At 40.0% G+C, this 21,813-nt stretch overlaps 1 protein-coding gene, 1 long non-coding RNA gene and 1 other non-coding gene across 7 annotated transcripts in view; 2 read left to right on the forward strand and 1 right to left on the reverse strand.

Moving 5' to 3' along the window:
• The window catches only part of FNIP2 (folliculin interacting protein 2), a 141,641-nt gene that overhangs the window by 93,324 nt on the left and 26,504 nt on the right, over positions 1-21,813 (reverse strand). For 2 of the 5 annotated variants that reach the window (XM_032248553.1, XM_032248552.1), the window contains exon 1: positions 5,741-7,615. The exons of 2 other annotated variants lie outside the window; for them this stretch is intronic. In XM_032248553.1, coding sequence (XP_032104444.1) covers positions 5,741-5,916 — 176 coding nt within the window. In that variant the 5' untranslated portion in view covers positions 5,917-7,615. Of the gene's footprint in view, positions 1-5,740; positions 7,616-21,813 lie in introns of those variants that run through there. One more of the 5 variants, XM_032248555.1, reaches the window with a different exon arrangement.
• Positions 15,120-21,813, forward strand: part of LOC116530472 — a 10,558-nt gene continuing 3,864 nt past the window's right edge. Inside the window, exons 1-2 of the long non-coding RNA XR_004260017.1 lie at positions 15,120-15,206; positions 15,476-15,480. This is a non-coding gene — a long non-coding RNA (uncharacterized LOC116530472). The remainder of the gene's footprint in view (positions 15,207-15,475; positions 15,481-21,813) is intronic.
• Positions 18,002-18,108, forward strand: LOC116530570. Its single transcript, XR_004260068.1, has one exon. It is a non-coding gene; the product is annotated as a U6 spliceosomal RNA (small nuclear RNA).

Raw genomic sequence — 21,813 nt, forward strand, 5'->3', positions numbered from 1 at the left:
GTGTGTGTGTGTGTGTGTGTGTGTGTGTGTGTGTGTGTGTGTGTGTTTGCGCGCGCGTAAAATCAACAAAGCTTCATAAGCTCTACCTCCAGGAATCTGGTTCAGTGAATCTGAAGCTGAGGCTTAAGAAACAGCATTCCATTCTACCATCTTTCTTTCTTTTTTTCTTTTTTAGAAAATAAAAACAGAAAGACGAGATGATGTTCCCAAAGACAGTGATTTCAAGGCAGAGAAGACCCTCATATCATAAAATCAGGGTAGAGAAGATCGCCACGTCAAAGGTCCTTCCATTTTATCTGGTATTAAATCTAGTTTCTCATATGCTAGAGAGCTGAAAATTAGTAAGTGGGAAAGCAGCTTAACTCAACTAAGTTCCTTTTTTTGCCTTTGGACAGGGTGAGGCATGAAAGTGAAAGGATATGAAATAGTGAGAAAAAAGGATTTTCATTCACATCTGTTCTGTAAAACCTAAAGTAGTATTTTTAAAAATCTTTTTTTTTTTTTTTGCGATGGAGACTCGTTCTGTTGCCCAAGCTGGAGTGCCGTGGTACAATCACTGCAACCACGGCCTCCCGGGTTCAAGCAATTCTCCTACCTCACCCTCCTGAGTAGCTCGGATTACAGGCGCGTGACACCATGCCCAGCTAATTTTTGTATTTTTAGTAGAGACAGGGTTTCACCATGTTGATCGGGCTGGTCTCAATCTCCTGACCTCATGATCCACCTGGCTCAGCCTCCCAAAGTGCTGGAATTACAGGCATGAGCCATCGCATCTGGCCTAAAAAGCCTTTCTTAAACGCTTAAAGACGTAAGGCTGACAGATGGATGTACACCTGATACCTAAATATCCCCTTGGGAAGTCATAAAAGGAAAGAAAACTCCCAGGAACCTTGGTGTTTTTAGAACCCACAGGCTGGATTCCCTTTGGTGACTTTTGACGGTTATAATTTTAGATGGGTCACAGTTATTGCTCTCACCAATTCCCACCAGGGCTTGCTACCTCACTGTGCAGAAATTATTCAGCTTTTGTCACTATAACAATAAAAGGATAAGGCTAAGCCAGAGCCTGACTCACCATAGGGGTCATAACAGGAGACTCAGAGATATTGGAGGACCAGTTCAGCCAGCATTCCAGTTCAGCACAGAGCTGAGCAGAACTTGAGGAAAAAAGCCTTCAGAAGCTGCCCAATCAGTGACTGGCCCGTAGACTCCAGAGCTGGACTAACCTCATCTTCTGCCTGGAACACTGCCATTCTGGATGCAGTTCGCTATGGTGACTAATAACAAGTGCTTTACTCTGTTATATCATCAACGCTTATCCAAATATGACCCAGACAAAAGCTGATGTCAGTTGTTAGCATCTACGAAAATCTCCTATATTGAGATTGATGATTTATTCCTCATTAAGTGATGTATCCTCAGAGGGAAAAGACAAATGTTCTTGAACCCTAAATCAGACATGATACTGCATTCCTTGACTCATTCACTCTTATCAGTCTGGAATCATATCTCAAAATCCCTACCATCAGCCAGCAGAAATAAACTATTCTAACTAGTCAAAGAAAAATTCTCATAGTACATAAAAGTAAAAAAGGAAGGAATGCAGGAAGCACAGAAGAACGTGTGACAGCAATACCCAATGCATCAGAAAGAGTCACACCCAACGATTTATGACCTCTCAAGGAAGCTTGCCACAAAGCACAAGACCATCAGCTGACTAGAGTTTGTTTTTTTCTCTACCCACTTCATTTGACCTGTCCAACAGCTACATTTTCTATTAAGTACTATCAAGGTAGAGTGGTTTTCACATTGTTTCTAGGTACAGCACACAGTGAGAAACATTCTTTCCACTCCTACAAAGCCTGCATTACACTTCCTTTTAATGACCTTTTATTATACTCTTCAGAATTCTTTGGTGGGTTGCCTTAGCATCTCTCTCTCTAAATCTGTGACTATTTTTATATTTCCTAGTCAGTAATCCCAACTGCTATAAATAGAGTGGTCATAAAATCATGGTCAGTTTATCTATGTGAAGCAGCTCACCAAGGAAAAATGCATCCAGGTTTCTTCTGTCCTTACTTTCTTATTAAGTAACTACCACAGACAGTCTAAGGATTTCCCTTTTTTAATAGAATTACCTCATCTAAAATGTACATACAATGAATATCTATACTCATTAATCCTTCTGCTTCTTCTATCCTGGCGATTCTAAAACAGTATAGAGAATTTCTTCTGAATCGAAATTTCAAGATCTGAAACTGTAAAGCACAATTGACTCTGAAGTGCTCTGTTTCAGTTCCTCTTCAGTGTACAAGGGGTATACTTTAAAGACATGGCAAGTTTTCTTTTGCCACCAGAGCAACAATGATCCACAGATATGTGTGGCAAGTCCCAGATTTCTCATATAAATAGCCCTATGGATTGTTTGCTAATTTGCTGGGAAAGTTTCAAAAACTCAAAAGTTGCTATAGTCAATATTTTAAGAAAGAGGATTAGAAGCAATTGTTTGAAGATGATACTATATACCTGGCATCATATTTAAGAGTCACTAGATTTTCTTCTTTTTCTGAGATGGAGTCTTGCTGTGTTGCCCAGGCTGGGGTGCGGTGGTATGATCTCAGTTCACTGCAACCTCTGCTTCCCAGATTCAAGTGCATCTCCTGCCTCAGTGTCCCAAGTAGCTGGGATTAAAGGTGCCTGCCACCATGCCTGGCTAATTTTGTTTTTTTGTTTTTTTTGGGTTTTTTTTGAGACGGAGTTTCGCTCTTGTTACCCAGGCTGGAGTGCAATGGCGCGATCTCGGCTCACCGCGACCTCCGCCTCCTGGGTTCAGGCTAATTTTGGTATTTTTAGTATAGATGTGGTTTTACCATATTGTTCAGGCTGGTCTCAAACTCCTGACCTCAAGTGATCCGCCTGTCTTGGCTTCCCAAAGTGCTGGTATCACAGACATGAGTCGCTGTGCCCAGCCAAGAGTCACCAGATTTGAAGGGAGTTTCAGCAAGGTATTTTTACTTACAAGCCATTTAGGATACCTCTTATCAAACTCTGTAGTTTTTTGTTGACTCTAGAATTTTATGAAATGAATTGAACCCCAACATCCACCTTTATAGAGGTTAGGGGGAATGGAAATGGAGGTACAGAGGACAATTCCTATCCTGAAATGTGTCATGCTACATGAGCCACAATGAGATGACCAACATGTTTCTTTCTGCATTGTTTCTGTCTGTTTTACACTGTGGCCATCATCACATATACAACATAATTCTACTGTAATTGTGTAATCTTTCTCTTCATCTTTTCGGTTACTGGAAAATCATGAGAAAAAAAAAAACAAAAAAACCCTGCTTGTCAGTGTGGTGAACTAAGAAGACCTCCTGGAACTACTGATTTAAGATATCAAAGAACAAGAAGAGATTGGAAGTCCTAGCTACCTGACTGTCACATGACTTGGACAAACAGATAACTCGTGAGCACTCTGGAGCCAGGTCCTTCAGTGCAAGCACCTGTCAATAATTCACTTCTACCCTAAAGTTGGCCTAAGTCCTAAAGAAATTCTGGAAACCAAGCACAATACTGCAAGTAAGCAATGTTTCCAAGATCATAGTAAGGAGAAGAGAAAGTGGATGAGGTCTATCATACCACGTTGTTTGACTAGAGATGAATTCCAATTAATTGACAAATATATGCCATTATTTTACAAAGTGCTAAAAAAAATTATCAGCACTAGAGAAGTAAATCTAATGGAAGGTAAAACAAGGAAAGAGGATAATAGGCATGAAAATGTCAAAGTTTAAACCATCGCTTAAATAAAATGATTAAAATCTTACCAAAGAATAGCAAGCGCACTGAAGGTGAGAAGCAGCAGTTCAAATAAAAAATTTTAGAGGTTTCCAAAATTTGGCCCTGCATATTATTTTCTTACATGGACATTCACTCCCAATCTTTCATCCAAAATAGCTATCTGGGGATCTAGAATTGTATAGAATAACAAAAATAGAGAATACAGAAGGCCCTACTACATCTAAGAATCTCAGAAGAAGAAAGAATTTTTAAAATAATCTGAGTCAATTACATAGTTTAACAGTTGAGAGTGAGACTCAGAGAAGCGCGGAGACTGGCCCAGGGTTAGAGGCTCCTGGGCAGCAAAGCTTAGGGATCAGGATTCAGATAAACTTGAGTTGTCACTCCATTACTCTCTCCTATCACTCAGCCGCCCTTTCTTGATAAGACACAGATAAAAACAGATAATATAAAAGTGAAATTATTATCTGAACACTCTAGTTATTTCTCTAATGTACCATATCATTACCTCCTCCTCTACAAATAGATCTCTTTAACTGAATGAAGAGCGTGTGACCTAACACTTGTAAAGTAACTTCTCCACTTCTCTCTCACTCCCCAGTCTATTGTGCTCCTACACTTTCGTGGACTACATCCCATTTTATTAAGTTTCTTTTTTCGAGATGGGAGATCTTACTCTGTTGCCTGTTTTATTAAGTTTCTATTTTTAAAAAAGACAAAGATTTTTACAGAACAAAAGCTGCATTCTGATTATTTTTAACCAAACCAAGAAACATAATTATGGGATAAACAGATGATGAGACATATTAATTTTGAGAAAATTTCTGTAGGAAAAAAACGTTTTAAGTGAATTTATTATTTTATTTTTAAAAGACAGGGTCTTGCTCAGTTGCCCAGGATGGAGTATAGGGGTGAAATCACAATTTATTGCACCAATAACTCCTGGGCTCAAACGATCTCCCACCTCAGCTTCCCAAGTAGCTGGCACCACAGCTTCATGCCCTTATGACCAGCTAATTATTTTTATTTATTTATTTATTTTGTAGAGATGGGGTCTTGCTATGTTGCCCTGGCTGGTCTTGAACTCCTAGGCTCAAGTGATCCTCCCACCTCATTTTCCCAAAGTGTTTGGATTACAGGGTTGAGCCACCATGCCCAGGTTTAATGAACTTATAAACTCTCTTTTACACTAATCATTAACTTTTGGCTCTCCTTACTATCTATGGAAGAATTTGGAATGAAATGCATTTCTCAAAAGAGTGTTTTGTTTTTATTGATATGCAATAAAATTCTTTACAAATAGTGTTTCAATTAAGTACCACTAATAACAAAATAAATAAATTATTCCAAAGTGGACTTAATAATAAAACAAAAAGAATATTGCAGGTATGTTATTCTTTTTAGACAAGTTCCATTATTAAAATTTGCTGTTCAGAATGCATCCTTCTCATGGAGAGGGTTTTCCAGAGGGAGACTGGGTCTTCCCCACCACCCTGCCTCCAAATGGAAAAGCACATCCACCTGCCCACCATGCAGACTATGAAGTGAGAACTCCCAGGCCTGTGCCCCATCTACTAACTGTGCTGGTACTTCAGGATGGCACCTTTTTTCCCTGATAATTACTGCGAACAGTATCATCCAAGCTTCAAGAGACAAAGATGTAAACATTTCTTACAAGTTGGCTTCAGCAGAGGTAATGAAATGAAGAAAACAGGTGGGTAGTGGAATCACAACAGTCACTAAAAAATACCCATGCTTACATCTTTTCTATAAGAGAAAGGACTTGTCTCTGCACACCCACCAGTAACCCCATTTCTCCTACTTAAAATCACTTACGAGAAACAACTTTCAGATCAACACAACTCCATCTCCTTAGTACACAGGGAATTAAATAAAAAATTATCCGAGATTTTGAAACAGAACTAAAGTTTCAAACCTGTTGTTGAGTTCCGTGTGGTCAGTGCTCCTGTCTACGACGGCGTGTTTTTTAATCTTTGAGCATAAAAGCACCCTGTAAATCTTCCCAGCACCAGGAACAGCATCACTCACACATCTGGCTGAGTCTTGCCAGCTCCCGGGCTGCTTTGTGGTCTTCCCTGTGCCGCCACACATCTCCTGAGCGGTTTAATGTTCTTCCGGTTTACCTCAACCACCAACATGGACTTGGACACAAATCCTGAAGTTCCTTTGTTATGTGAGGAATATTCCGTAGTGACCGGCAGTTCTAAACAATCATTACATTGCTACACAGCATGTGAGAAAAGCTAATTGGCAGCAGCGTACTAATTTCCCCTTTCAAAAGTTAAAAAAAAAAAAAAAAAAAAAAGGTGGAACATTCATTTGTTACGTGAATTAACCCCGCCAATAATTTAGGAAGTCAGATCCATCTATTACATTATAAAATGTGCTGTCTGCAATCCCATTACAAACGTAGACAAGTCCTACTTTTGTTCCTAAGCTTATACTCCAGTTAGCAGAGACAAGACACTTAACAGGTTGAGCAGCTTGGACTGACTCACTCCATCTGTGCTCCCTAGCTGGAGATTATGTAGTAGTCAATTAATTGGTCACAAGACCTATTCACATGGCTCTGGGCAACGCAGTGACTTGCCTTCAGCTGCAAGGTTGTTCTGACATTGGCCACACCACCCTCTTAATGGTTCTCATGTGAGCCAGTGTCAGCTGACAGGTCTTACTCTGCAACCTTGCAAAATTCTACCCACAGCAAGCGAGGGATGGTTACCCACAACAGCCAAATGTAGGACTTAATGTATAGATGACATGGGGTGGTGGGACGCAGATTAGCGACATATCCTTGCTTTAATACAAGGGGAAAAAAATGATCATGAGCAGCCATATACCCTTGAAACTCTTGCATTGAATTTCTAGGCATATTCAAGCTAAGAAAGTTCAACCTGAGGACAAAAGCAGCTCAATTTTGACTTCTGGCACTAATATTCTTCATTTGAAAATGGAGAACAATGCTACAGAATCAATATGATTCCGTGGGTTCATGAAGAAAACATTTTTCTTTTATTAGAAATAAAAATCAAGATCCTTGGAATACAGGTCAAATCTTGACACACAAAACTACAAGGGATTGCCCCAATTGTTTTCCTTTTCCTGGTCCTGGGATTTTGTGAAGAAAACATTAATAGATCCCTAAGATCTGATAAACTCTTGGCTGGTCCTTTGGCTTCAGCAGTTTTTAAATGTACCTTTGTATTAGGTTGGTGCAAAAGTAATTGCGGTTTTTGCCATTATTTTTAATATATGGTATCCACATATTTCACTCCACAAGTGTGAGAAAAACTAACACCATGGCATGACCTTATTATGACATTCTTATGTATATATGTATATAATCCTTAAAACACCTTCAAAAAATATCTGAAATTCACTCTCTCCTGAGAAATAAAAATTGCAACATACCTACGACAACTTGAATTCTCTATGGCACATGCTAAATTGATAGTATCGCGATACAACGAGGAAAAGAAAATAAATTTCTTTTTCCAAGAAGAACCCATTTTGAGCTTAAAACTTAACTGACGTGGCCACAGTATGATCATGAGTTCTCTCTTCCCATAAACTGCCTTAAAAGTCACTTTCTCCTTTTAACAGAGAAGTGAAAGATTACTTATGCAAGCACTATAAAAACACCTGTGGATAATGCTTATAATTGCAGTGCTTTGAGAGGCCAAGGTGAGAGAACTACTTGAGGCAGGATTTAAAGACTGGCCTGGGCAACATAGCAAGACCTATTCTCTACAAAAAATGAGAAAATTAGCCAGGAGTGGTGGCATGTGCCTGTAGTCCAGCTACTCAGGAAACTGAGGTAGGAAGATCAGTTGAGCTCAGTAATTCAAGGCTGCAGTTAGCTATGACCACACCACTGCACTCCAGCCTGGACAACAGACAGAGACCCTGTCACAAAAAAAAAAAAAAAAAAAAAAGTGTATAATATCTCTCTTATATACTAGATTATAAATTCCTTGCATATAAGCCTGGGTCTTGACATTCATTTTCATACCTCACGCAGGTTTTATCCACGGTAAATGTCCAACAGATACTTTCTGATTGGTTTAATAACACTAAATATTTGCATTAAAACTATTATACGGGCTGGGTGCGGTGGCTCACGCTGATAATCCCAGCACTTTGGGAGGCTGAGGTGGTCACTCAACTCCTGATCATTTGAGGTCAGGAGTTCGAGATCAGCCTGGCCAACATGGTGAAACCCCATCTCTACTAAAAAAAAAAAAATAATACAAAAACATTAGCCAGGTGTGGTGGTGCATGCTTGTAGTCCAGTTACTCAGGAGTCTGAGGCAGGAGAATTGCTTGAACTTGGGAGGCAGAGGTTGCAGTGAACCGAGATCGCACCCCTGCACTCTAGCCTAGGTGACACAGCAAGACTCTGTCTCAAAAAAAAAAAACGAAAAACAAAACAAAAACACAAAACTATGATATGAATCTAACTGCAACAAGCAGTGTGCTTCCTTGATAGTCAGATGCATACGTCTGATCAGGAGGGTGCCTGTACACTCACACTCCATTTCTCCCTTTCCCTCCTACAGCAAAAGCTCCCATAGAGACTTTTAACATCTTGTGATCACTCCAATCACAACATATCTTAACAGAAAAGATTTTTAGATTTTTTTAAAAGTGAAATGCCAGCTCCTCTGTTACTCTGCTTAATAAGACATAATTCCACAATTCAAAATCTGATAAAATGTAATAAAACAGAAATGCAAAACAAAACCACAACTATTAGATTTAAAAAGGGATGCCTCTATATGACTTCAAATTTCCTGTTTAAATGGGAGCTTGGAAATTTCTTCAGTAGTAGAAAATCCATAATTGTATCATCACAACCATTCTTCTGAGACATTAGAGCAACTGAGAGAGTAAGAGGAGGTATGTGTAGATCTTTTATGCTTAAAAGTCTATTCTCTTTCTCAATCTAATCTCCCTGTTTTGATCTTCTCTTTCCAAAAATGGAATCAAATACTTATAGAGGTAAGTATTCATACTGTTATTCATTATCATGCTGGGTGCTCTGCTCTTAAATATTAAATACGTTACATATTACAATTTATCATCAACCCTATTTGTAACTCTACACATGGCCCCGTTATCTATTTCCTTTCTATAGTTCATCCATGTATCATAGAAAATAATTTGGGTTATCTAAAGTTTACACATTTACAAAGTGTCTGCCATCACTGACTAGACTCCCACACTCCATACGCAGTTCACCAGGCTGTGGACTGGAACTGCTGCTGCCACCATTGCTACTTTCACAATACTGATGAACTTTTTAAGACACTGGAAGGGAGGACCACACAAGTATGAAAGCATGATGAATCCATGTGGTATATGTAAGGAAGGGAGACTACTGCTTCGATTTGTTAAAGCTGCTATTTGTACTGTTTCCAATCCCATATGCCAGGTACTAAGTGGTCCTAGAGAAGAGTGCCAAGTTCAAGAATCAATAAATAGCACAGTATCATTTAGATCATCAAAGGCAAGCATCTAGTACTCAAGACAAGTCCAACCTCTTTTCCTTGTGGCCAAAATCTCTAAGCAATCACAGCACTGTCTCCTGTGATGGCCTGACTCCTCTCCAAAACCTCTGGATGCAGTGCTGCCAGGACCCACCTCCAATCCAGAATCTGACATCTGAGAAAAAGTCCATTCCCATGCCTGATTTAGAGTTGGGAGAATTCAAGTCATGAAAGTTTCTAGGTTAAGTATTCATGCATTTCTGTAGTTCCTTGATCTCACATTCTTCACATGATGAAAAGCAATGTTCATGATATGCAATGAAAAATTAACTCAAAAGCAACAATTGAGAAATGTAGCTTGAAGGAGAAAAATCTAAGACATAATACAGCTCCCTAAAAAGTCCATTCTAATTATTCTCATTTAATGAGACTTGCAATAAATAATCTTTCTCCTTTCAGCATGTCCAGTCTTGAAAGAAAGAAAGAAAAAAGAATCCCTCTTTCTCTGTCTATTCACATTACTTTAATGAGAAAAAAAGGAAAAATACAGGATGGGAGGGAGTGGCAGATGTTTATGATCCACAGCATCACAAATGACCCTCCTCTTTATTGGGGTAATTCCCTCTCATGGTTCCATAGTGCCTTCTCCTTGCACAAGAACAAATGATCACAAATCTTTCTACCAGAGATCTTCAAAGTACGGTCCCCAGAAAGACACAAAACAGTATGGGATGCTGTTTCTTGATCCCAGTACTGGTACTATGAACACACAGCAACACGAACATGTACACTGCTTTGTATATTATAATTCAATCAAAATTTATTCAAAACAAAACAGGTCCTCCTCCTAGGCTAGAGCAGTAGATTAAGGTAAGGAGGTGTGAAAGATTTTCAGAAGCAGTCTACTTTAGGGGAATGGGCTTTGGAGACAGATCCAGGATTGGAACCAAGTCTGTCAATACTTGGCTGTTTTCAGAAACATAAACATGGATAGGGCCTAAGAGTTAGCAGCAGGCCATCCTCCCAATACCAGTTCAGTGTTCGATCAAACAATAACACACCTATCCTAATGCCATCTAAACTCACCTGATGAACTCAGCGCTAAGGAAATTTGTCAATATATACAAATTCAGTCATATAGGGTCAAAAACACTGGTAGTTAGATCCACTGAGTGCTCTTCTACGTGTTTTACGTGTTTCATTTAATCAAAGGAAGTAGATAGCAGTAATATCTTCTCTTAATAGAAGAGGAGAATGAAGCACAGAAAGGTTAAGGAACTGGTCCAAGGTATATAGTTTGTCAGTGGCAGAGTCAGGACTTAAATCTAGGCATCCTTGCTCATGAGTGAGCTATCCTGCTCATCCTCACACCATGTCCATGCCTGACCACTGAGACAGATCTGGGAAGGGGCTGAGGAGGAGGCAATTGGATATCACGGACTGATAAGTGAAATTCTTTCTTTTACATCTCAAAGCCCATGCCACCTAGAATGTTTAGATTCTCACTAATTCAGTCCTCTGAGGACAAGGCCCAAGTCATGTGCTTTGTGAGTGACTAAGTATCTTGTCGGACACCTTGTCATCAACCCTACCCTACTCACTCACCCCTGTAAACAATCCCTGTGCAGAAGCCAGGCACACAAGCTCCACCTGCCTCCCCAGGATTCTGCTCTGCCCTCCACTCCCAGTCCAGCACTTCAGCTAGGGACATACTTTGAGGCAAAGTGATTTTTATTTTTTAATCCATACAAAGTTAGCTTAAATATACAATAAAAATCAATCAGTATGACTGTTTTTACTTAAAATGTGGAAATACCTGGGAAGTAATTTAACTTTCAGATCCAGATAAAAGTCAGATGGAAATTCAGTAAGATCTGCAGTTCCTAATTATAATCTAGATTATTCTCAACTCACGTCTCCATACCTTAAAGAGTAAAGCATTTGGCACCTAGAGCACAGACAGAAGGCACCCAGCAACAGAAAGAATCAGTGAATGAGTGGCACATCTTTATAAAATCTGTGAAACATAGAAAATTCTTATGTTAAAATAAAAAGAACAGGATAAAAATTGTATATGCAGTTTGACAACAAGCATGGTTTTTAAAAACTGAATGTAGAAAAAGGAAGTATCACAAAGCAAAAAAAAAGAAAGCATAGAAAAACATATCAGAATGATTTCGAGAACCCATGATCAAGATGCTTTTTAAAAATTCTATATTTTCCAAATTTCTAATAATAGGTATGTATTACTTACAAACAATGGTTAAAACTATTTTTTAAAAAAATCTTGCCATTAACGATAACCTGATTTCTTTAATCTACAATAATTCTGCAAGCTTTATTTTTTTTATTTTTTTGAGACCGAGTCTTGCTCTGTCTCTAGGCTGCAGTGCAGTGGCGCAATCTTGGCTCACTGCAACCTCTGCTTCCTGGGTTCAAGTAATTCTTCTGCCTCAGTCTCTCGAGTAGCTGGGACCACAGGTGTGTGCCACCACGCCTGGCTAATTTTTGTATTTTTAGTAGAGACAGGGTTTCACCATGTTGGTCAGGATGGTCTCGATCTCTTGACCTCGAGATCCGCCTACCTTGGCCTCCCAAAGTGCTGGGATTACAGGCCTGTGCCACCGCGCCCGGTCCTACAAGCTTTATTTTAAAAGAACTGTCAGAGTCAAAACAACCTGAGAGAGCTGGAAGGAAAAGTAAAGCACTCACCCTGGAAGGGTGCAGTTTGACTCCCAAAATCTTTCCTTCAACATTATTGCTATCATTAATATTCATATAAACCAGCAAAACGATGTAGCTTTTAGATACCCTCCTAAAGTATCTAAACAAAGCTCCACAGCATCCCTTTATCTGGAAACTTTGTTTAGTGCCGAACAGCAATGCAATATACATAACAATGAGAGGAATTTTTAAAGTACGCATATTATACATTTTTTTGAAAAAGTGCTACCAAAAGGCTATCTGACCAAGTACCAGCATCCAGACAACACAGAGATAAGGAAAAGAAAGATAAGGCTCCAGGAAATCCCCAACCTGATAAATGAAACTGCAGCCCAGAAGGGCTACAATGAAGCTGTGTTTCTAACTACTTCATATCTAAACTCTTAACACCAAAAAGAGGTAGCCGGGTCAGGCCTGCAGTGTAACTCCACCCATGAGAAAAGGCACTGCATATCTATTTGTCTCAGTAAGATGATTCATCCTTTCTGGAATCAGGGAGATAACCAGCAATTTAGATAAAGCCTTTTTTGTTTAAAGGCCCAATATCAGAACTCGATCTACAATCTACTTTTCTTATGTGTGAGTTTTATAACCCATCCCCATGTTTCACTGAAATTAATAGCAGCTATGGGATTATTTTTAAGACTGCCAAAGGTTAGACACACATCAGCAACAAAATATTACATAACTTTTAAAGTTTAACTTTGATTTCGAGCCAGGTTGTCACGAGCATTTGGACCCAGGAAAGGTATCAGTAGTCCAGACCTGCTTAAGAAGTTGGAAGCTGAGCTACTGGGTTGGGGCCATCATCTCAGCAATCATTCACAGATCTCTCACTATCTGCAAATCATGTGATCAGGGCACTGCGTTATCAAGTAAGGTAGAAGGTGTCTGGAAGAGTTGTTGCAGAAATTCTTATTTAACACATTTGCTTACTCTACCTACTTCACAGAAAACAGCCCTATGGCAGTGCCACTTTTCAGTGCTCCCATTCTCCACATCAACACGGAAATTATTTAATTAATGAGAAGCATGTTTGAAAAAATACCTAGCAGAGAACTCTTGACTATCTCCAGCTTCCTTCCATTTGGATGTATAGCTATAACATAACTGAATTTTCTGTTAATGCTTTGGAACTTTCTGTTGCTGATGCCCGGATTCCTCAGCAGGCAATGCAGAGCTGTACAAAGTCCTGTACTAACATGCTGTCAGTATTAAGAAGCAGCAGCTCACATGCCCAAAGTCACTACTACCAATTTAGCCACCTCATGAGCATGAAGGTAAAACTTTCTCATTATTCTGTACCTTCTCATATGCCTTGCTCTATCCAACTACACACCTATGTCCCACACTAGACTGGTCTCTGTTTTCCTAGAGAGGAATGTTTTTGTGAAAAGGCTTCTCTCTTATATTTACAACTTTTTTAAGCATTTATAATTTTAACATTTATAATATTGAGATATAACTATCTCACAGAGGACTAAAAAATTCATTGAGGCTACTGTAAATGGCATCAAATACATATTATTATTGACATTAGGGTAATTTTGGAATTACTAAGAGTTATTCATTATTCTGTGTTACAATTAAATTAGCCACTAAATAGGATTAAACTAAACAAAGAACATCTGACATTCTTCCAGTTTCTACAAAAGCATTTCATTGCTTTTGTAGAATAATTCATGAACTCACTTTTTAAATGTGCTATCTAAACACTTAAAACATTTCATCTTTTCAAACACGTCATGTGGTAGACCCTGTTCAGGTTGCTGACGATACATGAAACAAACCTTTATGAAGTTTACATGATAGTGGCAGAAAAAAAATCAACAATTCAGAAAAATATTCGGTGTGCCAAAACAAATGGTGAGTGCTATAGCAGAAGATGAAGCAGGGAAAGGGTAAGCAATAGGGAATATTGAAGGGCAGGGAAATTTACCTAATTATCCATCTCTCTAGATGGAGAGTAAAGACTTGAATTAAGAAAAAACCTACAAGGGCCAGATGTGATAGCTCACACCTGTAATCCAAACACTTTGGGAGGCCCAGGTGGGAGGATCACTTTAGTTTAAGAGTTTGAGACCTGCCTGGGCAACACAGCAAGACCTCGTCTCTATAACAAATTTAAAAAGTAATGAGGCATGGTGGTGCATGCGTGTAATGCTAAATACTCAGGAGGCCGAGGTGGGCGGATCACTTGAGCCCAGGAGTTTGAAGCTTCGGTGAGCTATGATCCTACCACTGCACTTCAGCTTGAGTGACAGGGTAAGACACTGACTCTAGAAAACAACAACAAAGACTTACACAAAAACAAAAAAAAACAACCTAGAAGCCTTGGTCTTTTAAAGGCTGTTAGTGTAAATAGTTGTAAACAGGATAAAGAAGAAAATTAAATTGTGTGCCAACAGCCTTAAAGCAGATGTGGTGATGGAGTAACAGGTTTCCCAATGGTGTGGGAGAAGGTCTTGTCAGAAGGCCCTCTCTTCTCCCAACACCAGTGATACGAAGCCCGTGCAAAAAGTTTTCTCTGGAGCATGTGGCACTCCTGGCTTCCTCTTGACTCCTGCCTATGGGGAGATGGCAGCTTCCATCACAAATTCTACTGCTACCACCCTAATCCAAGCCTGGTGGATTTGGGATGTGTTTTGTTTGTTTGAGACAGGGTCTTGCTCTGTCACCCAGGCTGGAGTGCAGTGGCAAGATCATGCTTCACTGTAGCCTCGACCTCCTAAGCTCGAACAATCTTTCCATCTCAGCCTCCTGAGTAGCTCAGACTACAGGTATGCGCCACCATACCTGGCTAACGTTTGTGGTTTTTGTAGAGATGGGGTTTCACCATGTTGCCCAGGCTGGTCTCAAACTCCCAGGGTCAAGCAATCTGCCCACCTCAGCCACCCAAAGCTCTAGGATTATAGGTGTGAGTCTCCATGTCCAGCAAAGCCCAGTGTTTTGCCAGGACTACCATAATAGCCTTTGTATTGGTATCCCACTAATTCTTGGCCTGCTACAAATCCATTAAATGGAAGTCAATGTATATAACAGAATAACAAAGTTAATGAGAATTATTCACGGAAATCTATGTAGAGGTTAAGTTAATGATAGTTCTCCTTCAGTTTTGGTTTGACAAGCAAAAATAGAGATACCTATCCACAATATACCATACAATACGTTTATCACTGATAAATTAGTGAGAAAGACTCTTAAAGTGCTTTAAGAGTTCTAACAGCCACAAAGACTAAGCTGCTTGGGAGTTGACAGAAATCAATTTAGGAGAAGAGAAAGCTGAGAAATGAAAGACTGGGAAAGGATATTCAGCTTTGAATCAGCAGACTCTCATTTCTCTGAGTCAGTTCCTCATGATCAGGCTGGGTATGAGGAACTCAGGAGACGCCAGCCACCAGCCACATAGTCACCGTCAGCAGGGTCCCTGCTGAGAGAGGGTGTCACACCAGGGAACAGAACCTTGGATGAGAAGGCAAGAGCGAAGTCTAGTTCTGACCTGTCATTCATTACCCACATGATTCTGGGGAAAGACACTAGGCTCTCTGCGCCTCAGTTTCCTTAACCATAAATAGACAAGAGTTGTTGAAGATGTTAAATGGGAGCATTTAAAAGTACTTTCGAAAAACTCTAGAGAAATGTGATGTGTTAATTTTCATATACACAAGCCCAAAAGTACTCACTGTCCTATTTGAGTTGCTAAGCTCATAGATGATTGCATTGTATTTATACAACATGAAGCCAAGATAAATAACTTTGGCCACAACAACACCTGGCAAATAATGATTTTACCCAAGAAAGTCAATCACCTTCTCACCCCATTTCCCCTTCCCCAAAAACATAGCCAATTTTCTGGAAGCTCCTGGCAATTAAACACTAAGATAGATTCATCACAAAGTTCCTTGGGAACAATAAACTCTAGAACGAATTAGTGCAACAGTTAGAAAATTATATGTATGAAACAATTATCTTTCTTTTTTTTTTTTTTTTTTTTGTGACGGAGTGTCGCTCTTGTTGCCTAGGCTGGAGTGCAATGGTACGATCTCGGCTCATCACAACCTCCATCTCCCGGGTTCAGGCAATTCCCCTGCCTCCACCTCCCAAGTAGCTAGGATTACCAGCATGTGTCACGACGCCCGGCTAATTTTTTGCATTTTTACTAGAGAAAGGGTTCCTCCATGTTGGTGAGGCGGGACTCAAACTCACAACCTCAAGTGATCCACCCACCTCAACCTCCCAAGGTGCTGGGATTATAGGCGTGAGCCACCTCGCCTGGCCCAATTATCTTCCAATTTAAGGTATTCTCGCTTCTCATAAATCACCTTTCAACCTCTCAGGTATCCTCAGTCACATCAATTTCCCCTTCTAAAGTACCCCTCAACTAACTTTACAAGCTGAATCCTCTAAGTTCTTTTAGGCCATCTGCTCTATAAAAACTTCCCAAATGGTCCCTTTCTGAAGACATTTCAATATGTGTAATAGGAAGACAGAATGGTCTCTATAAACAATGCCTCTGAAGGATTTGCTACCTCTCTTGTAGCTCAGAACCTCCCTAACTACAACCACGGTTCAACCTTCCCCCTGGCTATACCTTGGAACAACAGTCACTGTGTCTACACATTGCCTCAAACCATGGTTTAGTGCAGCGGTGCCCAACCTTTTTCGGCACCAGGGACTGGCTTCATGCAAGACAATTTTTCCATGGACTGGGGGTGGGGGATGGTTTCGGGATGAAACTGTTGCACCTCAGATCATCAAGCATTAGATTCTTGTAAGCAGTGTGCAACCTAGATCACTGGCGTGAACAGTTCACATAGGGTTCATGTTGCTGTGCAAACCTAATGAATGATGCTGCTGACTGATCTGGACAGGAGGCGGAGCTCAGGCGGACGTCAGCAACGGGGATCAGCTGTAAACACAGACAAATCGGCGTTGCCTCCCCGCTGCTCACCTCCTGCTGTGTGGCTGGTCCCAACTCCTAGTTGGGTTTAGGTTTGAAGACCTGGTTTAGGAATGAATAACTGCAAGCCATGCACAATTCCCATAGAAAAAAAGAACATATGTGGAAGTGGTGTTTTCTCAAGGTAACTTTGGATCTGCAATTTTTAATAAATAATATTATTTAAATAAATAATTTTCAAAGTTGAGTGCTTTAGCTGCTATTATAAAGGTATTAATTGCTCCTTACATCTCATCAGATCCATCAGAATGTAGATGTTGGTTAGGAATTCCTGAGCCAGATGATGAACTTCGAGGACATGGACCACATCTTTAATTTCTTTTGTGTTTTGCTTGTGCAGTTAATACTAACACTGAACAGAGAGCAGGCAGTTAGTAAGTGGTTCTTAAATTAGCTCCTTTTAAATGAATGCCTTTTCTGTTATATTTACTAAGGCTGCCTTGCAAATAGCTGTTCACCTAAGTTCTAAAAATAGTCACTCTCTCAGGGACAATGAAACCTCATTATATCATGGCTCGACATGACATAGATTCAAATGCTCCTTTGAGAAAGAATTGCACATTTAAAAATATGACAGCATTTGATTAGTCCAAAATCCAAGCTAATGATAACCCTGATACCAGTTCTTAAAGGAATTCAGTTATATTCCATCCAGTAGAACTGTCATAAATGTTGACTTCATTTTATTATAGAAGAATTTCCAAGGAAAATGAATAAACCTCTCTTAGTAGAGGGGTGTTAAGTACACATGACAGTAATCCTTTTGTTTATACGGGATACATTCAGGTATACTAACAACTTCAAAAGGATTCATATCACTGGACCCAAGAATTTGGTCTTTAGAAGTATATCATTTAATACAATCGTTTTCAAATTATTCCATGGAAATCCAAAAAATAACTCAAAGAAACAGTGCTCTTCAACAGCATGATAATATAAGCCACAAATATAATTTTAAATGTTTTAGTACCCATATTTAAAACTGCAGTAAGAAACATGTGAGGTGCTTGCTTTGGCAGCACATGTACTAAAATTGGAGCAATACAGAGAAGATTAGCAGGGCCCCTGCGCAAGGATGAAATGCAAATTCATGAAGTGCTCCATATTTTTTTAATACCTAGGTGATGGGGTGATAGGTGCAACAAATCGCCATGGCACACATTTACCTATGTAACAAACCTGCACATCTTGCATGTGTACCCTGGAACTTAAAAAAATAAAAGGAAAACACATGTGAGGACTGATGCGGTGGCTCATGCCTGTAATCCCAGTACTTTGGGAGGCCTCCCAAGGCTCACTTGGGAGGATCACTTGAGCTCAGGAGTTCAAGATCAGCTTGGGCAACATAGGAAGACTCTGTGTCTACAAAACAATTTTTTTTTAATTAGCTTGGTATGGTGGCACACTCATAGTCCCAGCTACTTGGGAGGCTGAGACAGGAGGCTCACTTGAGCACAGGAGGTCAAGGCTGCAGCAAGCCACAGTCACACCACTGCACTCCAGCCTGGGCCACAGAGCAGGAACCACAAACAAACAAAAAACAAGTGAAATGAATTTGAGTATTTTGTTTAATCCAACATATACAAAATCTTAATTCAACATGTTATCAATATGAAAAATTATTAACTTTTTCACAGAATACTTCACATTCTTTATTTCATTCTAGGTCTTCAAAATCCAATATGAATTTTACACTTAGAGAATATCTCAATTCAGGCTAGCCACATTTCAAGGGCCCACTTAGACATGTGGCTGGTGTTTACTGAACTGGGCAGCACAGTTCTAGACAACTCTTCACATAAATGACAATAGTAGTGAACACATATGGTTTGCCTCTGTTCCATTTACAAACCCCATCACAGCAACCAACAAAAGGGGTATGAAACCTAACCCCTTGGCCAGTAGAAAAGCTTGGAAGGCTGGAATCCGAGTGTCCACAATTGTCAGTGAAACTTTACAGACAGTCAGGAGGAAGCTGATCTAGCTCCACAACCCCTGTGCAAACAGAAGTGAGAGGAATCATTACCTCTATTTACCAAACCATAAGTATGCTCATTTGCCAATCTTAAATGTCATAATGATGAAAGTCACATGATAAGGGAACTGAAAACTGAAAAATTACGATAACAAAGACAACTCTGGAAGTGTAACATCCATTGAACTCTGTAGAAGAAAAAGCATTTTATAGCAACTAGTCAAAATGGAGCAACTCTTGACTATTCATTCCTGTCCTCCTCTCCCTAAACTCATCAGTAAACAAATCTTGATTCTTTCTCTGCATCTTTCCATGGTAAATTGCTGTGAGTCTTGTAAACTGAAAAAATACACTGTATTCTGTGCAGCAAATCTGCCACTCATGTGATATTTGGTATAGGCCTCTATATACCTGCTTTTACATCTGAAGATTTAGGATTCCTACATCACGTTTCAGGGTTCTTGGAATCTCTGGAGAGTTGCACACACAGCTGCACCTTGTAGACACATTCCAACTGTCTTTATTAGCACCATAGGTCCTCTGACCTAAGTATCTCTGTATTACCCCTTAGAGCTCAAAGTTCCCATGAATGGTCTATCTAAAAACAAATATGCTGTTCTCTGCCTTCTTTAATCGCCCTCATTTCTACCCTCCCCCATTTTCCAGCAAGACTTTGACTACACTCTCTCATCCTTGCAGTTGTAATTATTCCCTGCATGCCTGCCCTCTAACTTCATGCAATCTTCCAGTCCCTTGGTAACTTCCTTTATCAAACCCATCCTGAATTCACCTCTTTATCTTTCAAAGCTGGTGAGTCATCACTTTAATTCCCCACCTCATTCTCTCCTTCAATTGGACTGGCCTTCAAAACTAATTCTAGGGTGAAGCCACCCATTTACCCTCTCCACTCTAAGGCTGCTGAGTGCTACAGAGAGCTTCCACTGTGCAGCCCATTCTCATTATGTGAAGCAGTTATGTTCTATAGTCACTGTGAACACTGAATTAGTGAATACTGAACCACTGCTTCTAGGGGCGAAATAAAGAGTTAGGTTCCTGAAAGCCTCTGATTACATCATTTTCATCAATGAATTAACATATAACTTGTTTTATAGTGTGTGTGTGCTTCATTTAAAGATACCCTATTTAATGTATATGGTTGCTTCATTAACACCAAACTCATAGGCAACAGCACTATTAACTCATGCCTGAACAAAGCTTACCTAAATACACTGTCTCTGTAAGACACAAGGTTCTTACAGTAGGACCACCAGACAGCCCTTCAGTACTATACTTGGGTCTATTTAAATAGTGACATTACCAAGAAGAAGCAAAAAAAAAAAAAAAGCCTAAAAAAAGCAATAAATTCATTGTGAAAAGGACACTTGTTTATAGTAAAAGAGCTGAAACAGGATGGCAGAGTGTTATTCTGTTTGACTTCAGCTGAGAACATGCATGTAAAGTGACTCAAATATTTTGCCATTCTGCATATGTCTATGAGTGACCACGAAAGTGCCAGGAGTATTGATCTGGGGGGTACACATTTTAGTATAGGTGAATTTACTAATAAGGAATCTGAAAATAATGAGGTCTGTGCTCAGCACCTGATGTGTGTGTGTGTGTGCGTGCGTGTATGTGTGTGTGCATGTGTGTGTGTGCAGGTGTGTATGCTGAGATAGCGTCTTGCTCTGTCTCCCAGGCTACAGTGCAGTGATGCAATCATGGTGTACTGTAGCTTTGACCTACTAGGCTCAAGTGATCCTCCTGCCTCAGCCTCCCAAGTAGCTGTGACCACAGGTGTGCACTACCATGCCCAGCCAATTTTTTTTTTTTTTTTTTTTTAGAAATGGGGTCTCACTATGTTGCCCAGGCTGGTCTTGAACTCCCAGGCTCAAGCAATCATCCTCCTTGGTTTCCAAAGTCCTGGGAATATAAGCATGAGCTACCATGCCCAGCTGATAGGTTTTTGTGAACATTTTCTCTGCTAAACTGTAAGCTCCCTGAAAGTAGATCATGTGTTATTCTTTCATTTGTTCCTGGAAACTAGCACAGGGCTTGGTACATAGAAAACACTCATAAGTGTTAGCTAACCAGAGTTACACTCACATTCACCTGTGCAGCCGCCTATGGAAAAAAAATCTTGCTGCTTCTGTCTAAGAAAAAGACAGAGATCCCTGTTCTCCAGATCCCACTGTCTGTTATCACTAAGGGACAGTGTTTCTGATATCAGCTGCCCCTACCACCATGTTTTACCTATTTTCAATCCTTCTGTATATGGCATGCTTGCACTTGAGATTACTGATGTATATAACTCTCAGAATGCAGAATGCAGAGAACACACAGGAAATGAAACACAGAGGGTCATTGCTGACAGTCTTATCTGATGGTCTGAGCAGGGACGCATTACACTCTGTTTTGGCATTCTTAAACAGGATTTCTTGCATTCCCAACAGTGGCTGGTTGGTAACTCGTAAAATTTCTGATATTACAAACATACCAACATGAAAGCTCTTCTAGGTTTCTCAGTGCAGTCTGGGTGCAGTGGCTCACACCTGTAATCCCAGCACTTTGGGAGGCCAAGGCAGGTGGATCACCTGAGGTCAGGAGTTTGAGACCAACCTGGCCAACATGGAGAAACCCTGTCTCTACTAAAAATACAAAAATTAGTTGGGCATGGTAGCAGGCACCTGTAATCTCAGCTACTCGGGAGGCTGAGGCAGGAGAATCACTTAAACCTGGGAGGTGGAGGTTGCAGTGAGTTGAGATCATGCCATTGCACTCCAGCCTGGGTAACAGAGTGAGACTCTGTCACCAAAAAAAAAAAAAAAAAAAAAAAAAAAAGA

Source organism: Sapajus apella, unplaced genomic scaffold (assembly GCF_009761245.1).
Source record: "Sapajus apella isolate SASKATOON/1434 unplaced genomic scaffold, GSC_monkey_1.0 scaffold67, whole genome shotgun sequence".
Lineage (NCBI taxonomy): Eukaryota > Metazoa > Chordata > Mammalia > Primates > Cebidae > Sapajus > Sapajus apella.